The sequence below is a fragment of the Callorhinus ursinus genome, unplaced genomic scaffold (assembly GCF_003265705.2).
Source record: "Callorhinus ursinus isolate GAN/ISIS: 27379988/994484 unplaced genomic scaffold, GSC_fseal_2.0 scaffold31, whole genome shotgun sequence".
Lineage (NCBI taxonomy): Eukaryota > Metazoa > Chordata > Mammalia > Carnivora > Otariidae > Callorhinus > Callorhinus ursinus.
In genome coordinates, this window is record NW_027397093.1 from 15,469,971 (window position 1) to 15,490,055 (window position 20,085).

General features: G+C 56.2%; 2 protein-coding genes and 1 long non-coding RNA gene across 5 annotated transcripts in view; 1 reads left to right on the forward strand and 2 right to left on the reverse strand.

Moving 5' to 3' along the window:
* The first annotated feature begins 423 nt into the window (after nt 1-423).
* Nucleotides 424-14,374, forward strand: TACR2 (tachykinin receptor 2). Its single transcript, XM_025850295.2, has 5 exons — nt 424-1,372; nt 5,866-6,060; nt 9,602-9,755; nt 11,032-11,228; nt 14,155-14,374. Exons 1-5 carry the CDS (start codon nt 981-983, stop codon nt 14,369-14,371), a joined length of 1,155 nt encoding a protein of 384 aa, XP_025706080.1. The 5' UTR covers nt 424-980; the 3' UTR covers nt 14,372-14,374.
* On the reverse strand, nt 13,885-16,225 carry LOC112807449 (uncharacterized). The gene is made up of 2 exons (XR_012374230.1): nt 16,078-16,225; nt 13,885-15,230 (listed from the first exon to the last, which is right to left on the reverse strand). It is a non-coding gene; the product is annotated as an uncharacterized lncRNA (long non-coding RNA).
* A 91-nt stretch (nt 16,226-16,316) lies between these two features.
* Nucleotides 16,317-20,085, reverse strand: part of HK1 (hexokinase 1) — a 79,563-nt gene continuing 75,794 nt past the window's right edge. For all 3 annotated transcript variants that reach the window (XM_025850318.2, XM_025850315.2, XM_073878894.1), the window contains 3 exons: nt 19,760-19,915; nt 18,736-18,969; nt 16,317-17,209 (listed from right to left, as the gene is read on the reverse strand). In XM_025850318.2, coding sequence (XP_025706103.1) covers nt 17,065-17,209; nt 18,736-18,969; nt 19,760-19,915 — 535 coding nt within the window. In that variant the 3' untranslated portion in view covers nt 16,317-17,064. The remainder of the gene's footprint in view (nt 17,210-18,735; nt 18,970-19,759; nt 19,916-20,085) is intronic.

Here is a 20,085-nt window from a genome sequence, read left to right on the forward strand (position 1 = left end):
TTTGTTCAGATGACAAAGCCAAAGTGCAGTAACCTTAAGAGGCTTGCCTGGAGTCACCCAGGCAGTCGCAAACCCAGCCCGGCTCCCAAGCGTGTGCTCCTGATCACTTTCTAGATGTAGCCCCCGGCCCGCACTGGTCGAGTGTAAACACCACCCCCACACCCCAGGACTCTGCCCCATGCCAGCCCCCCTCCCCCCCACCTCCTCTTTCCCCTGGGTCTCTCCTGCCCTGGCACCCAGTCCGAAATCTTTTCTCGAGAAAGGCAAGGCTGGGCCATCCAAGCAGGGGGTGGGACGAGGGGCGGGAGATAGAGCTGAACCTCGTGAGCAAGCAGCACTTCTGCCAAGGCGCTCACCACCCCGCCTGGGGGAGCAGCAGGGAAGGCCGTGGCTCCAAGGGCTGGCAGTTGGTGGAATGGTGAGCCAGCCTGTCCCAGACCACAGCCCAGCCTGCACCCCAAAGCCTGGAGCGAAGCCCGCTGGGCCGTTGACCCGTGGAATCCAAAGGCTGCTGCTGTGGGTTCATCTGATCCAGAACGTTTCCAGAATGGAGGGAGGCACCTGGGTTTGAATCCTGGCTTGTCACCCACTTACTGAGTGACCTGGGCTGGGCACGTCCCCTCTTGGAATCTGTTCTTCGTTTCTGCAGGAAAGTGGTTGACTGATGATTGGCAAGGATGTTTCCTGCTCTGAAACTGTGTCTTGGATTCTAGATTTCCATGGGACATTTGAGAAGTCTGGCCAGGACATAGGAATCTGAAGGGCAAACGGCTCTGGACCCAGCGCTCAGCACAGCCCACCTCATCTTCACTTGAGACTTGGGAGTGTCTCCCCTGAGTGCCTGGCTTTGCACCTACTCCTCTGTGCCCCACATACTCCCGCACCCAGGAGGATTTCTCTTCTATAGCACATCCGGGCAGGGCACCAGGGCTCCGGAGGAGTGAGGAGTCAGGCCAGGTGTCCCAGACCTGGAGGCGGCCATGGGGGCCCATGCTGTTGTGACCGACGCCAACATCTCATCCAGCCTTGAGAGCAACACCACGGGCATCACGGCCTTCTCCATGCCCGGCTGGCAGCTGGCCCTGTGGGCCACTGCCTACCTGGCCCTGGTGTTGGTGGCCGTGACGGGCAATGCCGCGGTCATCTGGATCATCCTGGCCCATCAGAGAATGCGCACAGTCACCAACTACTTCATTGTCAACCTGGCCCTGGCTGACCTCTGCATGGCCGCCTTCAACACCGCCTTCAATTTCGTCTACGCCAGCCACAACATCTGGTACTTCGGCCGTGCCTTCTGCTACTTCCAGAACCTCTTCCCCATCACGGCCACGTTCGTCAGCATCTACTCCATGACCGCCATCGCCATTGACAGGCAAGAGGGGGTTCGTGGGGAGCCGGGGGAAACAGGTTCACTGTGTTGGGGCTCAGACAGGGCTGGCGATGTGCCTGCGATCATACAGCAAGTTAAGGGCAGATCTCAGGGAACTGCCTCCCGGCCGGATTGTGATCCAAAAGTCGGCCTCTGGAAGACCGGGGGGCTGTGGAACCAAAGCAGGCCAAGTTAAGGTTACACATGAGGAGAACTTGGCACTAGATGGTTGTTCAAGGCTGGAGGGAGAGAACGGCTGTGTTTGGAGACCTTCTGGAATGTTCTTCTCTGGAGTTGGTCTTTTCTTCTTTTCTTCTTTTCTTTCTTTTATTACGAAGAAATTGCTTCTGTTGTTTTCCTATTCCTAGATAGATGATACGGGGCGGGGGGAGGAATTTAATACTGCGTGCAGTTACCCTGTAATTATAATGGGTTCAATTGTCTTCCCAACGCTGTTCTCAGGGCGCTGAGGGATCAGTGTGGAGCCATCTGCCATCCTTTTGAAGCTGGTTAGGGCAGACAGGGCACAGTTTGGACTCAGAAGGGGACTGTGTGACCCTGAGGGAGTCTGGTTGAGACAGACAGCAAACGAAAAGGGACACAGAAAGACATCAGGTGCGTGTGGGAGATGGGACAGGCCTGGGACCCTCAGAGACACAGACCCCTTGTCAGGATGGTTTGAGGCGGCACGAGCCCCACTGTCCCTCTCCCTCCCAGTCTCCATCCCCACTCAGTTGCTCAACAACACCTAGCAGCTGGCTTCTCTGCTCTGGGCTGTATTTCTGTGGAGTTTTCCTGAAGATTTCATTTGAGAACTGTATTTCTACTGGTTAAAAATGAAAAGTTCGAAAACCATTTGTCTAGGCGACGCTTCTGACTTCATACCCGGGGCAACTGAGGCTCGAGACAAGCAGGATTGCTAGCAAGTCAGGGGCAGGGCCAGGGGCCCAGAACCCAGACCTCTCTGCTCGCAGTAAGGGGCAGGCCCCTCATGATCCAACCACACCACCTCCCCCCACCAAAAGCACCTCAGTCCCCCTGGATGTTTCTGCTAGTCCACCAACATTTCCTTTTCATTCACTCAACAAATATTCGAATGTTCCCTCTGTTTCAAGCACTGGGGAATATATACCAGAGGGAACAATAGTCCTTGAAATCAGGCCTCATGGAACGTCCATTTTAAAGGGGTGGGGGTGGGGGGCATATGGACTTGAGAGGACGGGGTGGGAGCCAGGAGACCAGGCAGGAGGCTGCCGAGTGACAATCCAGGTGAGAGGATGGTGCTCAGAGATCGAGGTGGCAATAGTGAGAACTCATCCATTCGTTTCTTCGTTCCGATGTTCCACGCCCCCTGTGCACAGATGCTGTTCTGGGCATGGGGGTGAAAAACAGATAAAGACGCTTGCCCTGGTGAGAATTTAAATAATAAACACATGAAGAAATGGTACACTGTATTTTGAGGTCATGAGTGCTGTGGGAAGATAACAGGGAGGGGCAAGGGGCCAGGCAGGTTGTAGGGCTAGACAGGGAGTGGGATCGGCCCTTCTGCCGGGTGGGTTTGCAGCAAAGATGGAAGGAGGAGGGTGGACCCCATTAGCTCTGGGGAAGAACATTCCAGGGAGCAGGCACCGAGGCAGCAAAAGCCCATGGCAGGATCGTGCCTGGTGTGTGTGAAGAGCCCCCAGGAGGGCGGTCCTCACAGAGACACTGTGGAAAAACTCAGGGTGCACAGAGTCAGCAACCCCTTGTGCCCCAAACACCAAGATGTGAACTCCCCTGTGCAGGGCAAGGACATCCTGTTGTCCTGGCCTTGTCTCAAGGTTCGGATCAATCCCAGAGAGGAAGGCCCAGGGGTCATCCAGGACCAAAGCCACTTCTGGTGGATTTAAAGGAAATAAATGCATGGGACTCACCGTGTTTCAAATCCTAATCCCCCACAGCCTGCAAGCACTTCTCAAGCCTCTCACTGCCTTAGCGTGCCAACCAGAGGGGCACGAATGACTGTCGGCCCACTTTACAGAAGAGGAAAGAGAAGCTCAAGGGGCTTAGGTTGTTTGCTCAAGACTCTACTGTTGGAATATAGCGAAGTCAGGATTCAAATTTAAATGTTTTTTTTTAAAGATTTTATTTATTTATTTGACAGAGACACAGCGAGAGAGGGAACACAAGCAAGGGGAGTGGGAGAGGGAGAAGCAGGCTTCCCGCGGAGCAGGGAGCCTGATGCGGGGCTCGAACCCAGGACCCCAGGATCATGACCTGAGCCGAAGGCAGACGCTTAACGCCTGAGCCACCCAGGGGCCCCCGGGGTTCAAATTCAGATCAGTATGAATCCAAAGTCCCAGACCTGCCCCTCCACTAATGGGGTAAGAAGGAAAGCTCTCCTCTTTCCCACCCCACCTCCTAGAACAGCAAGGGAATCCAAGCCCCCACGTTGACCAGCTAGTCACCTGCCTCATCTGTGGGGAGGGGGCCACTGAAGAAAGTAGCCTCTCCTCTTGTTCTGCTGAGACCCTCAGCCGGGGCCCAGGCTGCCGAGGGGTGGAGCTGGCCCAGGGCCCAGCCTCAGTAATGGGAGAAGGTCAGCGTCTTGGGGAGAAGAGGGAGGGGGTCAACAATCATCTAGCCCAGACGCACGTTACCTGCGACCACAAACTGTGCACAGAAATCCCAGGGGTCATGAGCTTCTGTGAGGGTGAAAAATCACAATTACACATGGAGACAGCACACCACGTTTTGCTGGGACTCCAGCAGTGCCCAGGACGATGTCACCAATAGAAACCACAGGTACCTCCGCTATGCAGAAATTTCCGAGTATCGCCGACAGCCAGCCATCACTACTTAAAAATTACCGTAGGTTCCAGACCTGCTTCTAGATCTTATTAGCGGGTTGATAAATAAGTGTGTGTATTGCTATGCCCCAAATCAATATATATATATATAAAGATTTTAATTATTTGAAAGAGAGTGAGCAGGAGGGAGAGGGAGAGAGAATCTGAAGCTGACTCCGCACTGAGCACAGAGCCCCACACGAGGCTCGATCTCACGACCCTGAGATCATAACGTGAGCCGAAACCAAGAGTCAGACACTTAACCTCCTGAGCCACCCAGGGGACCTTATTTCATATTTTGGTAACTGTATTTCAGCATAACTAGTTGTCTTTCTAATCTTGTGTAATTTATTCCTGTAAAAACCATATTCTGAGGAGGGCCCAGGGGCTTCGCCAGATGGCCAGCAACAGGTCCATGACCCAGAGAGAGCCCCCAATCTAGTCCCAGACCCTCCCTCTTCCGAGGCGGCAACCAAAGCCCTGGGTCGTACAGCACAGTAGAAGCCATATGGGGGCCGAGGAGGGGGCCTCTGTCGTTGGTGGATGGAGCTCTTTGGATCCTTTGACCTTGGAAGGAGGCGGCTACCCCCAGCTCTCCGTCCCCGGTCAGTCAGGGCCCTGACCCATGAGGCCTCAGCCCCACCAGGCTGCAGGACACTCCCACAGTGGCTTCGGGCGTCCTGGGGGCAGAGGGAGCTACACAATGTTGTTCAGAGCTCGTGCTGTCTCTCCTAAGCCTCAGTCTGCTGGTGCAGGAAATGGAGAGACCAACCCTTGCCTGGGATACTCGGCCACCAGGCACCAGGGGTGCCAAAGAGCAGCCCAAATCCCTGCAGGTTCCCCAGAGAGAGGCGGGAGCTGAGGAGACAAGCTGCTTCTGGCCGACTTCTTGGGAGAGGTGGTCTTTCACTTGGACTTTAACGAATCCAGAATGGAGGGAGAAATTCCAGGCTGAGGGGAAAGAAATGCCCCCACAGAGGGTCCCACAGGCAGGGCTGTTCCTTGACCAGAGAGAGCCAGGGACGGTGCAGGAAGCAGTGACACAGGGGGCTGGAAAGTGCGTTGGCCATGTGCAGAGGGCCTTGAATGCTGCGTTTAAAGGTTTGGACCTGCTCTGTCTGATAATGTAACTAGAGCCGTATGTGCCTATTTACATTTAAATTAATTAAAATTGAAAATCCAGTTCCTCAGTCATATTAGCCATGCTTCCAGTGTTCATAGCCCTGTGTGGTTAGTGGCTCCTGGACAGGACAGGGCATATAGAAAGCGTTTCCACCACTGCAGAAAGCCGGGGGGCAGTGCTGGTTTGGGCTTTGGCCGGGAGACTGTCAGGTTCTGCTAAGGTCTCTAAGCAGAAGAGAGGCCTGCAGAGGGCCAAGGGGCCCGGCTGGGCTGAGCTTCAGGCAGATGTCCTGAGTGGACTTCCAGTGTGGCCACACCACTCTCTCATGTCAGACAGAGGCGGTGAGGTGGGGCCTGCGCTGGGGTTTCGGGCGCTAGAGTGCTGTGTGGCTGTGGGAGAGTCACCAGCCCAGGTGGCTCTCTGCAGGTCCCCAGCAGCGGTGGAGGGGTGGGGTTGGGGGGAATGAGGCTACAGGGTGGGGAAGAAGGGGATGGGGGTTGCTCTGATGGGAGGGTGCCCCCACTCACACAGCCCTCTGCTCACAGGTACGTGGCCATTGTCCACCCCTTCCAGCCGCGGCTCTCGGGTCCCCGCACCAGAGCGGTGATTGTCGGCATCTGGCTGCTGGCCCTGGCCCTCGCCTTCCCCCAGTGCTTCTACTCCACCATCACCATGGACCAGGGCGCCACCAAGTGTGTGGTGGTCTGGCCTGAGGACAACGGCAGCAAGATGCTCCTTTTGTAAGGCCTGTGGGGTGCAGAGCATGAGTGTGTGTGCACACGTGTGTGTGCAGGTGCACACACCTGAGAATGTCCGTGCTTGTGCATATGCACGTGGGTGTGCACGTGCATCTGTGAGGGTGTTTGGGATTATGTGAGTCCATGTATATACCAAGGGACACTTAGCACTTCCAAAGAGTCAGGCTTTACACACATGAAGCTATTCAATTCTCCTAACGCTACGGGGCATGCATGTCTTATTATTCCCATTTTCAGATGAGGAGACCAAAGACTAGAAACTAAGTAATACGCCCAAGGTCCCACAGTAATACGCCCCAGATTTAACGCCAGGGCTTAAATCTGGGCAGTGCCGCTTCAGAGCCCCCCACTTCCGTGCCACCCCAGGACTCAGATAAGGATGGGTATGTCCTTAGATGAGGATATGCATACGGCGCTACTGTGCAGCCAGGCTGCCCCCATTTATGTCTACGTGCGTGTGTGTGTGTGTGTGTGAGAGTCCGGGCCATGTTCATGGAAGTGTGTGTGCACACAGGTGTGTGGAAATGTGTGTGGGGGGGGGGGTTTGGGGGAGGGCACTGTACATGCTCCTGCCACAGAGGGTCAGGGTATTGAGGCGGAAAGAAAGGGCAGGTGGCAGAGCCTAGGATGTTTTGCCTGCCTCAAGCTGAGTGGGGGCCGTGGGCCGGGGAACCAGGTAAAAGAACTCAGACATGGGCCAGCCATTGTGCGACCCTGGGTAAGTCCTTTTCCTTTCCGGGCCTCGGTTTGCTACGTGCTGGCTTCCAGATCCTCATGCGCGGCTTGGTCGTTTAGCAGAGGGTAAAGAATTGGTTAAGGTTTGGGAGGTAGCAGTTGGGAGGGAGTCCTGCTCTGTCTCCTGCAGGCTGGAGGACCCTTCCTAGTCCCTTTGGCTCCTCTCCCGGGTGGGGATTAGTTAGAGCACTTGGCGGGGCGGGGGGGGGGGGGGGGTTGCTGTGAGCATGTGTGAGACCCGTCTGTGAGCCGTTAGCGCCGCGCCTGGCCCAGAACGGGCACCCATATGCGGTAGTTTAAGCCGCAGACAAATGAGAGCAAACCTGGACGGGGCCGATTTCGTCCCACAGAGGCCCAGCTGCCCGAGGCAGGAGGAGGTGCCTGCTTTGCGCGCAGGGGGGGGGGGGTGTTGCCAGGTCACCATGGCAACACAGCCCCCGCCCCCGGCCCCGCCTCCTTAAACACCCCTCCCCCAACGTCCACCCCCACACCGGCTCCATCTGCCCCGAGCACCAGCCAGAAGGGGGCCTCGCTGTGGCCTTCAGTGCTAGGGAAGAAGCCTGAGAAGCCCGGTCCCGGAGACTGATGAGTTTTGAGGGCGGGCCCTGCCTACGGTCTCTGCCCTCCCTCTGCACCGCGCCCTGCTCCGAAGGTCTCGCTGCTCCAAAGCCAGTGTCCATGTCGGGAAGGCTCGGGGAGGGGTGGAGAGCCGACTATTTTGTGACTGACCACTGGGGGGCAGTGTTTCTCCACCTTACTACAGGCCTTTCTCCCTGAGAGGGGGACCAGTAATAACTCTGGGGACCCCGCACCGGCTCTGTGGGGATGGTGAGTTCCAACCCTGATTCAGGCACCAAGGGAAGACAGGAGGGCAAGACGTGAGCTAGGAAGGCGATGCTTTGGTGTTACCTAGAATTCTGCGAGGATTTGGGGAAAGCCTGGTTTGTGTGTGCAAATGTGTTCTTTGTTCTTGGTGGAGGAACTGAGATTTAAATTGGGGGCTGCATACTCACGGGCTCCCATCCTGGGTGTGTAGGCATCCGATGAAATTACAGATGCCGCGTCCAGGAAAATACACATAGACCCTCCAAAATCAAAATACTTTTTAAAAAGCCCAGGCTCTGAGAGGAGGCAGTCCTGGTTTTTGGTGGACCCCAGATGGATCCCCAGGGCTCCTTGGAGCTCCCTTCAGCGTAGGAACCTAGCCCAGAGTGAACTCCTATCCTGAACCATGTCCCAAGGAAAGAATGAGGCAAAATCGAGATGTCACTCATACTTGGGAAGGATCTTAGGGATTACCTCCTCGTTTTACAAAAGGGGAAACTGAGACCGGGGGAGAGGTCAGACTTGCCCGAGGTCACACTTTGAAGTGAGAGCCTGAGCAAAAACTCAGTTCTGACTTCATAGAGCTGGCCTTCAGTAGTAGGGAAATCGTCTGAGTGTTGATTAAATCTCTAGAGCTATTTCATACGTCACAGAATTTCTGCACCTCTCTGAACCTCAGTTTCCCCCTCCGGACGCTGAGGCGGGTAGCCCTGCTGACCCTCAAGGTCTATCTAGCTCAGACACTCTGTGACCTTACAATGAAGGTAAAGTGAGAGGGGCCTGGCATTCGCTGTTCCCCCCTGCCCTTACCTGCACCACACAGGGGTCTAGGATAAGGATCCCAGGGTCTAGGAGCACCTGTCCCCCCAAACCTTTTGTAATTAGCATACTTGCTCAAAGAGCGAGCAAGCAGAATTCTAAGCACAGGCTTTAGGGAAGACATTTGCTGGAGCCACCTGCTCCCCCGCCTCTGGGTGGCAGCACCTCTAGAAAAGGAGCCCAGCAAGGCTGGCCCACAGGTCATGAGGGTGGGGGGCCTTGGGAACACTTCAGCCCTCCTAGAAAAAGGTCATGTGCAAGGGCCACGGGTCTCGGGCCCATTCCCGAGGTGCCCCCACCTGGGCCCTGTCGGAGAAGAGCTGCAGCATCACTCAGAAACTAGAATGGGCAGCACACATCTCCTTTACATCATCTTTCCAAAAGGAAAAGAAACTGCTCCTCACAGCCCAGGGTGTCCTCCACAGGGATTGGATGAGTAACCATCAGTGTGTTCTGGGCCGCTTGCTCAAAGGTGGTGTGCGAGAAAGGCTGCTGATGTGAGCCGTGTTCCCAACCAAATGCTGATGGGCAGGAAGAGATGATCAATATCTTGTACAGTTGGTACTGTTGCCAGGGGCCTGTTCCCTGATAGGGATGTCGGGGCAGGATGGAACCGGATCAGCTCCTGAAAATCTACCTCTCCAGACAGACAGATGCAGCTGTAGACTATACATATATATAATCTGTCTAATGCATATGTACAGAGATATATGATACACACACATATGACTGAGGAAGAAAATATCCCGATTGTTAATATTGGTGAGAATGGACTTGGTAACTTTACTTCCTCCTTTGTGTTTAATGGCATTTTAAATGTTAAACAAATGTGTTATTTGGCTAACTTTTTTATTCCTCTTTATTTCCTTTTTTGGTAGCGTTTGTCTATCACCTGGAGGATCGCAGAGATAAAGCGCGTGTCCCTTTTGCAGCAGGGGAAGCCCTCTTTGGGCATATACGCTAGCCAGTGTTGTCCTTTTTTTTTTTTTTTTCTTTAAGTTAAATCAAGGCCTTGGGAGGTGGCCCCGGGTGGCCGGCCGGAATTGGCTCAGGGGCGCGCGCGGGGCCAGGGGGACTGAGGGCTGGCGGATGCCGAAGTCGCTCCCGGGCCGTCCCGTGCCCAGGCCCTTGGCTTTCCCTTCAGGTACCACCTCGTGGTGATCGCCCTCATCTACGTGCTGCCGCTCGTGGTGATGCTCCTCGCCTACAGCGTCATCGGCCTCACGCTCTGGAGACGCGAGGTTCCCAGGCACCAGGTGCACGGCGCCAGCCTGCGCCACCTGCAGGCCAAGAGGAAGGTGGGCGCCGGGGGCGGGGCCCGGCGGGGGCGGGGGCGGCCTGGGGCCCCGCCCTTCCGGGCTCGAAGCCCGCCCCTACGGCGCGCCGTTGAGGACAGGACCCACCCTAACTTGCACTTGTCCCAAGTCCCTGACCAGAGTCTGAGTTCATTCTTCCTAGGAGGACAGAGTTGCCTTTGGCCCTTGGCCAAATGCGAAGTTAAAGGAACTCCCCCAAAATGTTTTGAGAATCAGAGAATCCTAAAACCCCACAGAATTTCAGATACCCCCAAGAATCTTAGAATGATTGACTCTCAAAATCTTAGACTTTCTGAGTAATCGGAGTGTTGAATTTTAGAAGCCCCACAGAACTCCGGGAGGCTCCCGTATAGAATCACAAGAGAATTCTCAAATGCTGGAACTGCAGACCTCCAATCCGAGATCATGGAGACTGGACTGGAGTCCAGCAGCACCCAGTCTGTCTTCAATTTCCAACCCAAGTGCCAGTGTCCACCCCTCCTCCCCGCCACTCAGGGCCCCCCAAGGGTCCTGATGCAGCATTCTATGATTCAGACCTCCTCCACTGTCTCCTAGTCAAAGCTTATCTTTGCCGTGCCCCTTCCTGTTAGGCGTCCAGGGAAGGTAATGGTTAATCCCATCATGTATCAGGTCACTGTCTTGGCTTCAGGTCTACCACTGGGCATTTTTCATAGGAGAATTCAGGGAGGTAGTCAGATATGGGACACTGTCTGAGTGTCCCTCCTCGTGAAGAGCTGGTCTCCACTTGCCATCGCTGGCTTGCCCTCCATTCCTCGTCGGGTACTGGGCCAGTTTAGGAGGGCCTGCAGAGACCAGGCTTGAGGGGGGAAGGTCAGGGAGCTGGCTCCTGGGCAGAGGCTGGATGCCCGACTAGAGTCTCACTACCTGTGGATAGAAGGGCTATGGCAGACACATCCCAGGGAGAGGGGCACTTGAGAACCCATAGTTAACATAGGGGATCCCGCAAGGATGGGGTTAGGAGCTCACCCGCTCTCCAGGGAGGGGAGCCGCTCTGAGGGAAGGGGTCCGGGACACCTGCTAGATGAGGTGGCCTCCGAGCTGGGCTTCAAGGAGTGAGGACTCGAAAGAAAGAACAGCAATGTGGGCAGAGGTGCAGGGCCCAGCAGTCAAGGCTGCTTATGCTCCAAGGGACTGAGGGCTTCCCAGGCTGCCATGAGGGGTGCCCTGCCACCACCCTTGGAGGATTGGGGTGTGGTGCTTCCAGGCTGAGGTGTGACCTGAGCCTCTCCTGACCCAGTTCGTGAAGACCATGGTGCTGGTGGTGGTGACGTTTGCCATCTGCTGGCTGCCCTACCACTTCTACTTCATCCTGGGCAGCTTCCAGGAGGACATCTACTACCACAAGTTCATCCAGCAGGTGTACCTGGCGCTCTTCTGGCTGGCCATGAGCTCCACCATGTACAATCCCATCATCTACTGCTGCCTCAACCACAGGTGAGCCCCCATCCCAGCCCCCCTCTCCTCAGCCCTCAGGAACCCTTGGCCTGGCCCCAGCTGGACTCCCCTGCACAGCATGAGCCTGTGCCTCCCACCCCCGCATGGGATTGCTGTCCTCACACTGAGCCCACAGCACAGTCCTCAAGCCAGGCCTCCAGGCGTGGCCTGGCTTGAGCCCCTCCTCCTCCCCAAAACCTTGTCCTGTTGCCCAAGCCACAGTTCTCCCCGTCCGTCTGCTCCTGCTCTCTCTTCAGGGGCTACATCTGGGACCAGGAGAAGAGAGAAGGGAGGGACAGAGAGGAGGAGGGAGGAGGAGAGTCAGAGAGAGGCCGCAAGGCGGACAGAGAGGGAGAAAGGAAGGAGCCGGTAAAGGAGGGCGGGACTTCCTCTGTCCCGACATTTTTAAGAGCTTCCCGTAATGAGACGTTTCCTTGAGCCAGGTGAACCACTCCAACCTCAGCAGTATGAAGCACTCAGCTGGGGGGCCCAGGGCGAAGACTGGAGGGGGAACAGGCTGCTCCCTGGGGAGATCAGAGGGCATTTCCTGCCGCCAGGGGGGATTTCTGGGGCCGCTGAGGAGTGACCTTGGCAGAAACAGCCAGGGAGGAAGGAACCTCACTCCTCCCTCAGACACACCTGGTTGCCCCAGCCCCGTACTTCTGGCAAATCGGAGTCCCCCAGAGGGGCTGGCGTTTGCTCTGGGGCACCTGGAGAGGTGGAAGGCCTCAGAAAACCCTGAAGGGGGGGGGTCAGGTAAGAGAAGATGAGAGGTGAACAGAGTCCGGGTCTCTACAAGACAGCCATGTGGGTAAGGTTGGCCGTAGGCCTCCGTGTCCATGCCTTTTGTCACCCGCCTGCCCACGTGTCCAGGCCACTCATGATGCCATTAGGGTCCTTGTTGCCCAGATACCCCAGCCACCTAGGGCAGGCCAGGAGGAAGTGAGAGAACTGTGATTTTTTTTTTTTTTCGAGTGTTTAATGGGTGCCAGAATCCTCCATTGTCTCCTGAGTTGTAAGAAGTAGATGATAGGAGGAAGGGAGGTGTTATCCCCATTTTTCAGATGAGGAAACTGAGCCCCAGAAAGGAAGACTCCTAAACTCATACAGCAAGCAGTGGAGCCAGAATACCATAGATCTCCAAGGCCTGTAACCTTGACCCCACAAGCACACCTTTCTCTTGATGCAGCTTCTAGAACTTGGACTCAGGAACTGTCATAATCAGGGAGGGGCCCCCAGCACTCCATGTGTGTGCATTGGTCACTCTCCCATTACCCAATGACACAGTCCCTGAAAGTCTGAGCAAGTCCCCAGGCTCTACTCATTTCTGAAATAACTTCAGAATCTTCAGTAGTTGGTGACTCTAGCTCTAAAGCGGGACTGATGCTTCTGGCAGGAGGCTTCATTCATTCAGAACCTGTTCACAAGGGACTCCGTGTACCTGGCACTGTTCCAAGCCCCTGGGATACCCCAGTGAACAAAAGCAATGGTTTCTTTCCTTGGGGAGCTGCCATTCTAGTGGGGAGATAGACAGTAAGCAAGTGTAAGGAGTGGATGAATCACATAGCATATTAGGTGGTAAGCTCCACAGAAAAAAGGAAAACCAGAGCTGGGGATGGGAGGAGCGGAAGTGCCAGGGGGAGGAGTGGACACAGGGGGAGCAATTTTATAGCAGGGCCAGGGTTGGCCTTATTGAGGATTCTTTTGAGCAAAGATGATTGAATGGGCCCTGCAGCTGTGTGGGGAAAGGCTCCAAGCAGAGGGAACAGCCAAGGCAAGGGTCCCTGCGGTCAAGGTAAGGCCTTGGGCTGGGACTCTGCCACGAGGAGTCCAGTGGCGCTCTGAGTTGGGAGACATGTACGCTGACTTCCCTTTTAAAGGAATCCATCTGGCCGTGTGTCGGCAACTGGACCACAGCGGCGGGGCAAGCAGAGAAGCAGGGGGGTGGGGAGGCTGTTGCAGGGATGACGGTGAGAGGTGGGGAGAGGGTTCAGACGGGGGAGAGATGTGGTCAGAGTCGGGCTATTACTAAGGTAGAGCCAACAGAACCTGACGGAGGGGAGGTGGCATGTGTGAGAAGTCAAGGCTGACTCGCAGGTTCCAGGCCTGAGCAGCTGGAAGGACGGAGTTGCCAGTTGTCAGGAACTGAGATGGGGACGCTGGAGGGCGGGGGGGGGGGGGGGGGGGGGGCATGCTGGGTGTGAGCGGAAGGGGCAGAGGCCGTGAAGCTCCCACAGGAGAGGCGTTTGTTGGGCCACACCATGGAATATTGTAGAGCTGCAAGGTGAGGAACCAAAGTCAGGCCTGCTCTTCTGGAACATGGCACCCCGTGTCTCCTGGGAACAGACAAGCGGCTGTCACCCAGGGTCCCCTTGATCTCTGCTCCTCTCAGACAGACCAGTGTTCCTTTCTCGCAGCCCATTTCCTCCACTGCCGTCTGCTTCCCCTTCTAATTTACCTTGAGTCCGGCCATGGGGAGAGCTACTTTTTAAGCAAATATACCAAAATGTAGTAGTTCTCTGTGCATGACTTCTTTCAGAGCAGCCCCCCTTGGGAGAGCATCCTTACTGTGCCCAATACTGCCAAAGCCCAAACTTCTTAAGACTCCTCTAGAACATTCCTTTAGAAGCCAGTTAACAAGCCAAACAAGAGAATCTGTTATTTCTTTAGTTGTATTTGGTTTCTTTGTCTGTAATAACAAATGGTCTAATTAGGCTTAATCACCCACTTCAATCACTAGATTTAGCTCCAGATTCCTTCTGGGCGTTTCCAAAACTCAAATCCACTCAGGAACAGTGAACGATGATAGACAGTTAGAGGTAAAAGGATCACTTTCCTTCGGAGGGGAGATCGGCTCCTGGAGGTGGGGGCAGTTCCCGGACTGTCCCCCTCACCCCTCTGCTCAAGGTGACCCTCCACCTCCTAGGTTTCGCTCTGGATTCCGGCTTGCTTTCCGTTGCTGCCCGTGGGTCACACCGACTGAGGAAGATAAGATGGAGCTGACTCACTCTCCATCCCTTTCTAGGAGGGTCAACAGGTGCCACACTAAAGAGACTTCTTTCATGGCTGGGGATACCGCCCCCTCTCAGGCTACCAATGGGCAGGCCAGGGGTCCCCAAGATGGGGTACCTACTGAACCCTGAAGCCTTGTGCCTGGCACCCTTGGAGAAGTAGCCAGTTGAGAGGTCCAGATCTAAAAGTTTGACCCATGCCCCAGGCTTCAGTGCATCAGTGGAAAAACAAGATGGGGCCAGGAGCTCTGCAAGTGGATGCCAACTCTAATAAGAGGGCCCAGCCACCCCTCTGACGGGGCTTCACAGCAACAAGAGTCCAAGAAGACAGTGTGAGTTAACACATCTCATCCAGGAGTCACAAGCAGGGATGCCTTCCTGGGGCATACACCCTGATCAGTGACTTCCGGCGTCGGGGTAACAGGGAACGGGGGGAAGTGGAGGGCGTACGCAGCCAAAGGGGACAGCAGCTGACCAGCTCTGGACAAATGTTGTCCTGAGGTAATGGGTGCCCACCATTGCCAGATCTTCCGGATCTTTCATGACACGCCAGAAATCCAAATTTGTGAGACTTCCAGCCTTGTTCCATTTGGCTCACCTTTTTATAAATATTCGTTAGACCAAACAGAACACACCTGGGGACAGCACCCAACCATGGTACTGATTTATTATCAGGCTAAAGACCACCCAGGGAGGGAGCTGCTTACTTTGCAAAGCCCATCACCTGTGAGTCGACTGGGGCTTCTCTGCTTCGGCATCTAACTCAGACCCAGCTCAGTGCACACCGTGGCTAAGAGTCAAAAGGAGCCGCGGCTGTGTTGCCTCAGACAAGTCCCTCTGACCCTCCGCCTCTTCTTCTCCCAGTGACAAAGCTGCCTCACAGGGATGCTGGGAGGAAGACTGGAGTGCGGCCTCTAAACCAGCGTCAAGCGCTGAAGAACCAGCAGGCGTGACTCTTATCCCGGCCCAGCCGGCTGTGTTCCGCGGATGCCTCCAGGACGCGAGCAGCGGTGGTCACGCTCACTCCGGCAGCGGGCAGGTGGAGGGCAGGGAACGCCAAGCATCTCGACTCCCGGAGAGCTCTAGGCCTGACCCGGTGCACCGCAAGGACACCCTTCTCCCTGCCTGCCGCCTCGCCCTGCACACCCCATTTGCCCCTCCAGAAGAACCACGTGACACTGTAAATGCACAGCAAGAGGAGCGCCTGGGTGGCTCAGTCGTTGGGCGTCTGCCTTCGGCCCAGGTCACGATCCCAGGGTCCTGGGATCGAGCCCCGCATCGGGATCCCTGCTCGGCGGGGAGCCGGCTTCTCCCTCTCCCGCTCCCCCTGCTTGTGTTTCCCTCTCTCGCTGTGTCTGTCAAATAAATAAATAAAATCTTTAAAAAAATTTAAAAAAAAATACACAGCAAGAGAGTTTGATGCTAGGTGCGATCCCCCCAGAGATCACGGTGCCCAATAATGGGGCTCCGGCCTTAACCCGCACAGGGCACGAGAGGCAGGCTGATGTGGGACCCACTGGCGGGCCATGGGGTGAATCAGCAGCCTCAAGGTTGAGGTGGGACAGGGATAAAGGGTCAGGTGGGGAGCGGTTTCCTACAGAAGGGATTCGTTTAAAGCGGGGGGGGGAGGACCGTGCAGGCAACCTGCTCCCGGGGCTGCAGCAAGATGTCATCCGTGTTAGAGCAGGGTCTACACCCTCTGTTCCCTTGGAGTTGGCAGACGGTGATGAAGGCGGGCGGGGTCTACTTGGGGACGGCGGTGGGGACAGCCAATGTGCACTGTCCTCTCATTAAACCCAAACAATCCCTGGGAGCCCAGAGGCCTCCTACCGCTTTACCTTCCTAACGGTGCGGGGCTGAGACCCTGGGGCTGCGGCAGGGAACTGGCCGGGCAGGTGCTAGAAAACAAGGACAGAGGCTAGCTCGGTGACACTCTGCAGAGAACAGAGAAGTTATGCTACTCAACAAAGGCTGGGGGCTGAAGCACTCTCCCCACCCCACCCCACCCCACCCCCCACCCAGGATCCCCAGGGCATGGCCTCCCACCTTCTCCGGCCAGCAAGCATCACTCGGGGTCTTTGAATTGGTACAAAGTTTACTAGGTCATACAACGTGGCTCACAAAAGCAATGGGGAATTCCAACGAGGGCACTGTTTGTTGGTTTCGTTCCTTTTACCCAAACGGAGACAAGACATTTTCCCGCAGAACTGCCCACATCCCCCCACCCCCAAGACAGACAGAAGGCAAGACTGTCACGACGTGGCTCTGACCAGTTCCACGGACACACGATTCAGTGGCACGGACACGTCTCGATGGGAACCTCGGGACGCCAGACAGCAGCGGGGGCTGGGACGGGAGGAAGCCGCTAAGATGCCCCTGGGAGGAGGAGTCCCGGCAGTGTCTGCTGGTGATAATACATTTCACACGGGGGTGGGTCCCCAAGGACGGGCTGCGGAGGCCCCTAAGGCCTGTCAGATGGCGTGACTTTTCATCTTGGGCCAATAAATAACTGTCGGACGAATGCAGAAACTGGAAATGGGCGCCACTACACTTCACACGTGGGGAGCGGACGACCAGGTTGAAATCGGATCATGCAGAGTGGCAGGGCAGGCGAGGAGGGGCCTGAGTGGGGAGAGATTATCAACAGCACACGCTCTATTTTGTACCCTACGTTACGCGCCAGTAGTTGGCTTGCGGCCCCTCCCCGCTGCGGCGGAGGTGGGCCCTGGCGCCGGCGGCTCCCGGCCCAGCTCGCTGGGAGGCACGGGGGTGGCCGCCCGAAGAGAGACGTGCCAGAGGGGCAGCAGGCCGGGGGGCTGGCACCCTTAGCTGCTCGTCTCTTCCCGGAGCCGGACGCCCACTGCCGTGATGAGAGCAGCCCCCTTGCCGCTACCGTCTTCGGACAGGAGGAAGGACACGTTACATTTGGGGGACAGTTCCTTCACGGTTTGGTACATGATTCTGGAGAAGCTGAGAAAGAACAACACACGGAGGAGGAGGGTAAGTGGACAAGATGAGAAGAGACGCTGGGCGCGCGCGAGGACGCCTCAGGACCCTAACGACAGGGGACAAGCGAGACGGGAGGGGCTTCTTGGGAAAGGTTGGGGGGGACACCGGATCTGCCGCCGATTCTATGACCCCAGTTTTCGGCAGGGAGAAACAGCTGAGAATCCAAACAGATGTGACTGGACGGCTTATCGGGACCAGGGCAGGAATGACACACAGACACACTCATCCCCCAAGCCCGAGGCGTCTGGGGGACCGGATACTGAGAAGGGTGCCAGGGCCTGGCCCCCTGAGATCCCCAGCCCATCACCAGCCACGGCCCAACACCTGGCCTCCGAGGCCCAGAGCGGTAGGCCCCCGGTGAGAGAGAACCTCAGTGACAGGTGACTCTAGGTTCACACACTGTGTGCTGACGGTGACACAGGGCCAGGTTGAAGCAGCTCAGGGCGATGGAGGTGACACGGCCTACCCGCTGTGGCACCCCTGCTAGGGCCTGCCCCACGCCTTCTCCGCTACCTTCCGGGCCTGCCCGTGGCCGTCAGCCCGTGAGGACGAGGGCGCTCGGCAGCTGAGCGGCTGAGCATAGCTTCCACATGATGGTGGGGCGTTAGAGCCAAGCGTGTATGGCTCCAAAACCTAGCTCTGAGCCACGGCAGGGTGCTGCCCCAGGTGACAGAGACGACGGCTACGGAGGTGGGGAGGCGGGTGCAGATGCAGCAGGGCAGTTGGCTCCCTCCCCAGCCACAGCCGTGAGGTAAGCAGCAAATGCCTACACTGATGCGGGTGAAGCTGCTTTTAAGGAGAGTGACATGAAGGCCCAGTTTACCAGGGATGGTCCCAGTGTAATTATTAGTGCAGTCTCTTCACTGGCAAAAGCGCCCCAGTTTAGACAATACATAACAGGGTCACTCTATTCATAAGGGGCTAAGCTTTGGGATATGTGGTCGATCAAAGGGCAGGTGGGGCCAAATATCCTCCTTCAGCACAGAGTGTCAGACCCTTGACCATAAGGAGCCCACTCCCCATCCCCCTTCCTGCCTTGAAAGCCTCTTGAGAAACTGATTTAGCAGGTGAACAAGACAAGGTGGCCTCCTCCCTCCGTCCTTCACTCCCTGTCCCCACTTACCAGACACAGCCTCCTGGCCGGGCTGCAGCTACCCAGGCGCATGGGTAAGGCCACATTCACCCTTCCCTCGGACTCTGCCTGACCTAAGGGGGCCCCAGGAGGAGTGGGGAGAGGGACATCTGTGCCACTGGTGTGAGCTGAACCAAGTGAAGCCACTCCTCTCCAAGGATCTCAGTTAAACTTCAAAGCAGCTCATCACCTGGTCCCAGAGAAGGCCCAGTCCCTAAACGCACAGCCTTCGGGTCAGCTGGGTCCTGGTGAGGAATTCTCCTGCTGCGACTCACATCCTGCTGTCCCATAACCCCCATCAAGGGATCTCAGCAGCCCAGGACGCCCTGCCCACCCAAGCGGAAGCCCCACTCACTGCGGATGAAGCTTGTAGAGTGTTCCATCCACGCCCACAGTCACATTGAGGTGGTCCAGCCCTCTGTTCTCGCGGATCTTATCCACCACGGCAGCCATGCCCGCACCACACAGCTGTGCAGCCCTCTTGGACACCACCCCGCACACGGTCTTGACCAGGATACTGTCGTCACAGGTGCTGTTCAGGCCCAGCTGCTGGAGGATGGCCCGGACCTGGAGCAGCGCTAACCGGTCACTGCGGTGGACAAAAGCCAGAAGGCTGGATGAAGCGGGGCCCTGCAGAGCAGCCTGGGAGTCGACGCTGGGGGACTAGCCCCAAACCACCGTACTTACCATGAGTAGGGTCGTGGGGGCTTCCTTCCTCCAAATCAACATTTATTTTTATTAATTTATTTCTTTTTTAAGATTTTTTTTTTTTTTTTTCAAGTAACCTCTACACCCAGCCTGGGGCTCAAACCCACAACCCTGAGATCAGGAGCTGCATGCTGAGCCAGCCAGGCGCCCCAGTTTTTACGACCATTCTAAAAACAAGGCGGCTTTTGCTTTGACAGAGCACCCTGCTCCTCCTCTCACAGCTCACCAAGGAAGAGGGCAAAGGCAGGGAGGAAGCGATCACCGCACACAGGAAAACAGGAGGAAGGCACGCTTCCTGGGTGACCAAACGGCCCGATCCCAGGCTGCCTTTCAGATGAGCACAGGTGGGACTAGACCTGTGGCTCTTGGCTCTACTGGACTCAGCGCCCTTCAACACAAGTATCTGTGATGCACCTTTATCCTGAAATGGAGTCCATACACCTGACTTCCAAATATACATAATGCTCCAACATAAAGCATGAAGAAAAGGAAAATCTTTTATAATAAAATTATATGATTTCAGTATGTAGCTGCTCAGGGCCTACTACTCCAGAGGGTTAGAAACATCCTCACAAATGACAACGTCCCGTGAGGTGCCTCCCCGCCCATCACGACCCTCCCTGGCCACACGGACCTCTAACAGACCTGCGGGGACGCCCCTCATCACTCACCTCTCAATCTGGGAAAGATATTTGGTCTGAAAGATGCCCCGGGTCTTCAGCGTCTCAGAGATCTGCCCTCGGAAGAGGAACCCCTTCTTGGTGAAGTCGATCAAGATGTTGCGGACGATCTCACCCAGGTACATACCGCTAATCATCTTCTCAAACCTGAACCAGGAGCAGGGGCTGGTGTCTACGTGAAGCCTTTGGTCTCCCAGTAGCCCCGCGGGGACATCACCAGCCTGCACACCCAGCCCTGTGCCCCTCAGCAGAGGCAGAGGGAGGCCAGGAAGGGCTAAGGGATCCTCAACCCTCCCCAGGATCAGAACCGAAATCAC

Bases quoted from the DNA above. Each gene is read 5' to 3' on its own strand.
- TACR2 (XM_025850295.2), top strand. From the start codon at position 981: ATGGGGGCCCATGCTGTTGTGACCGACGCCAACATCTCATCCAGCCTT. The intron at 1,373-5,865 runs GCAAGAGGGGGT...CTCTGCTCACAG, and splicing joins ACCGCCATCGCCATTGACAG to GTACGTGGCCATTGTCCACC. The intron at 11,229-14,154 runs GTGAGCCCCCAT...TCCACCTCCTAG, and splicing joins TACTGCTGCCTCAACCACAG to GTTTCGCTCTGGATTCCGGC.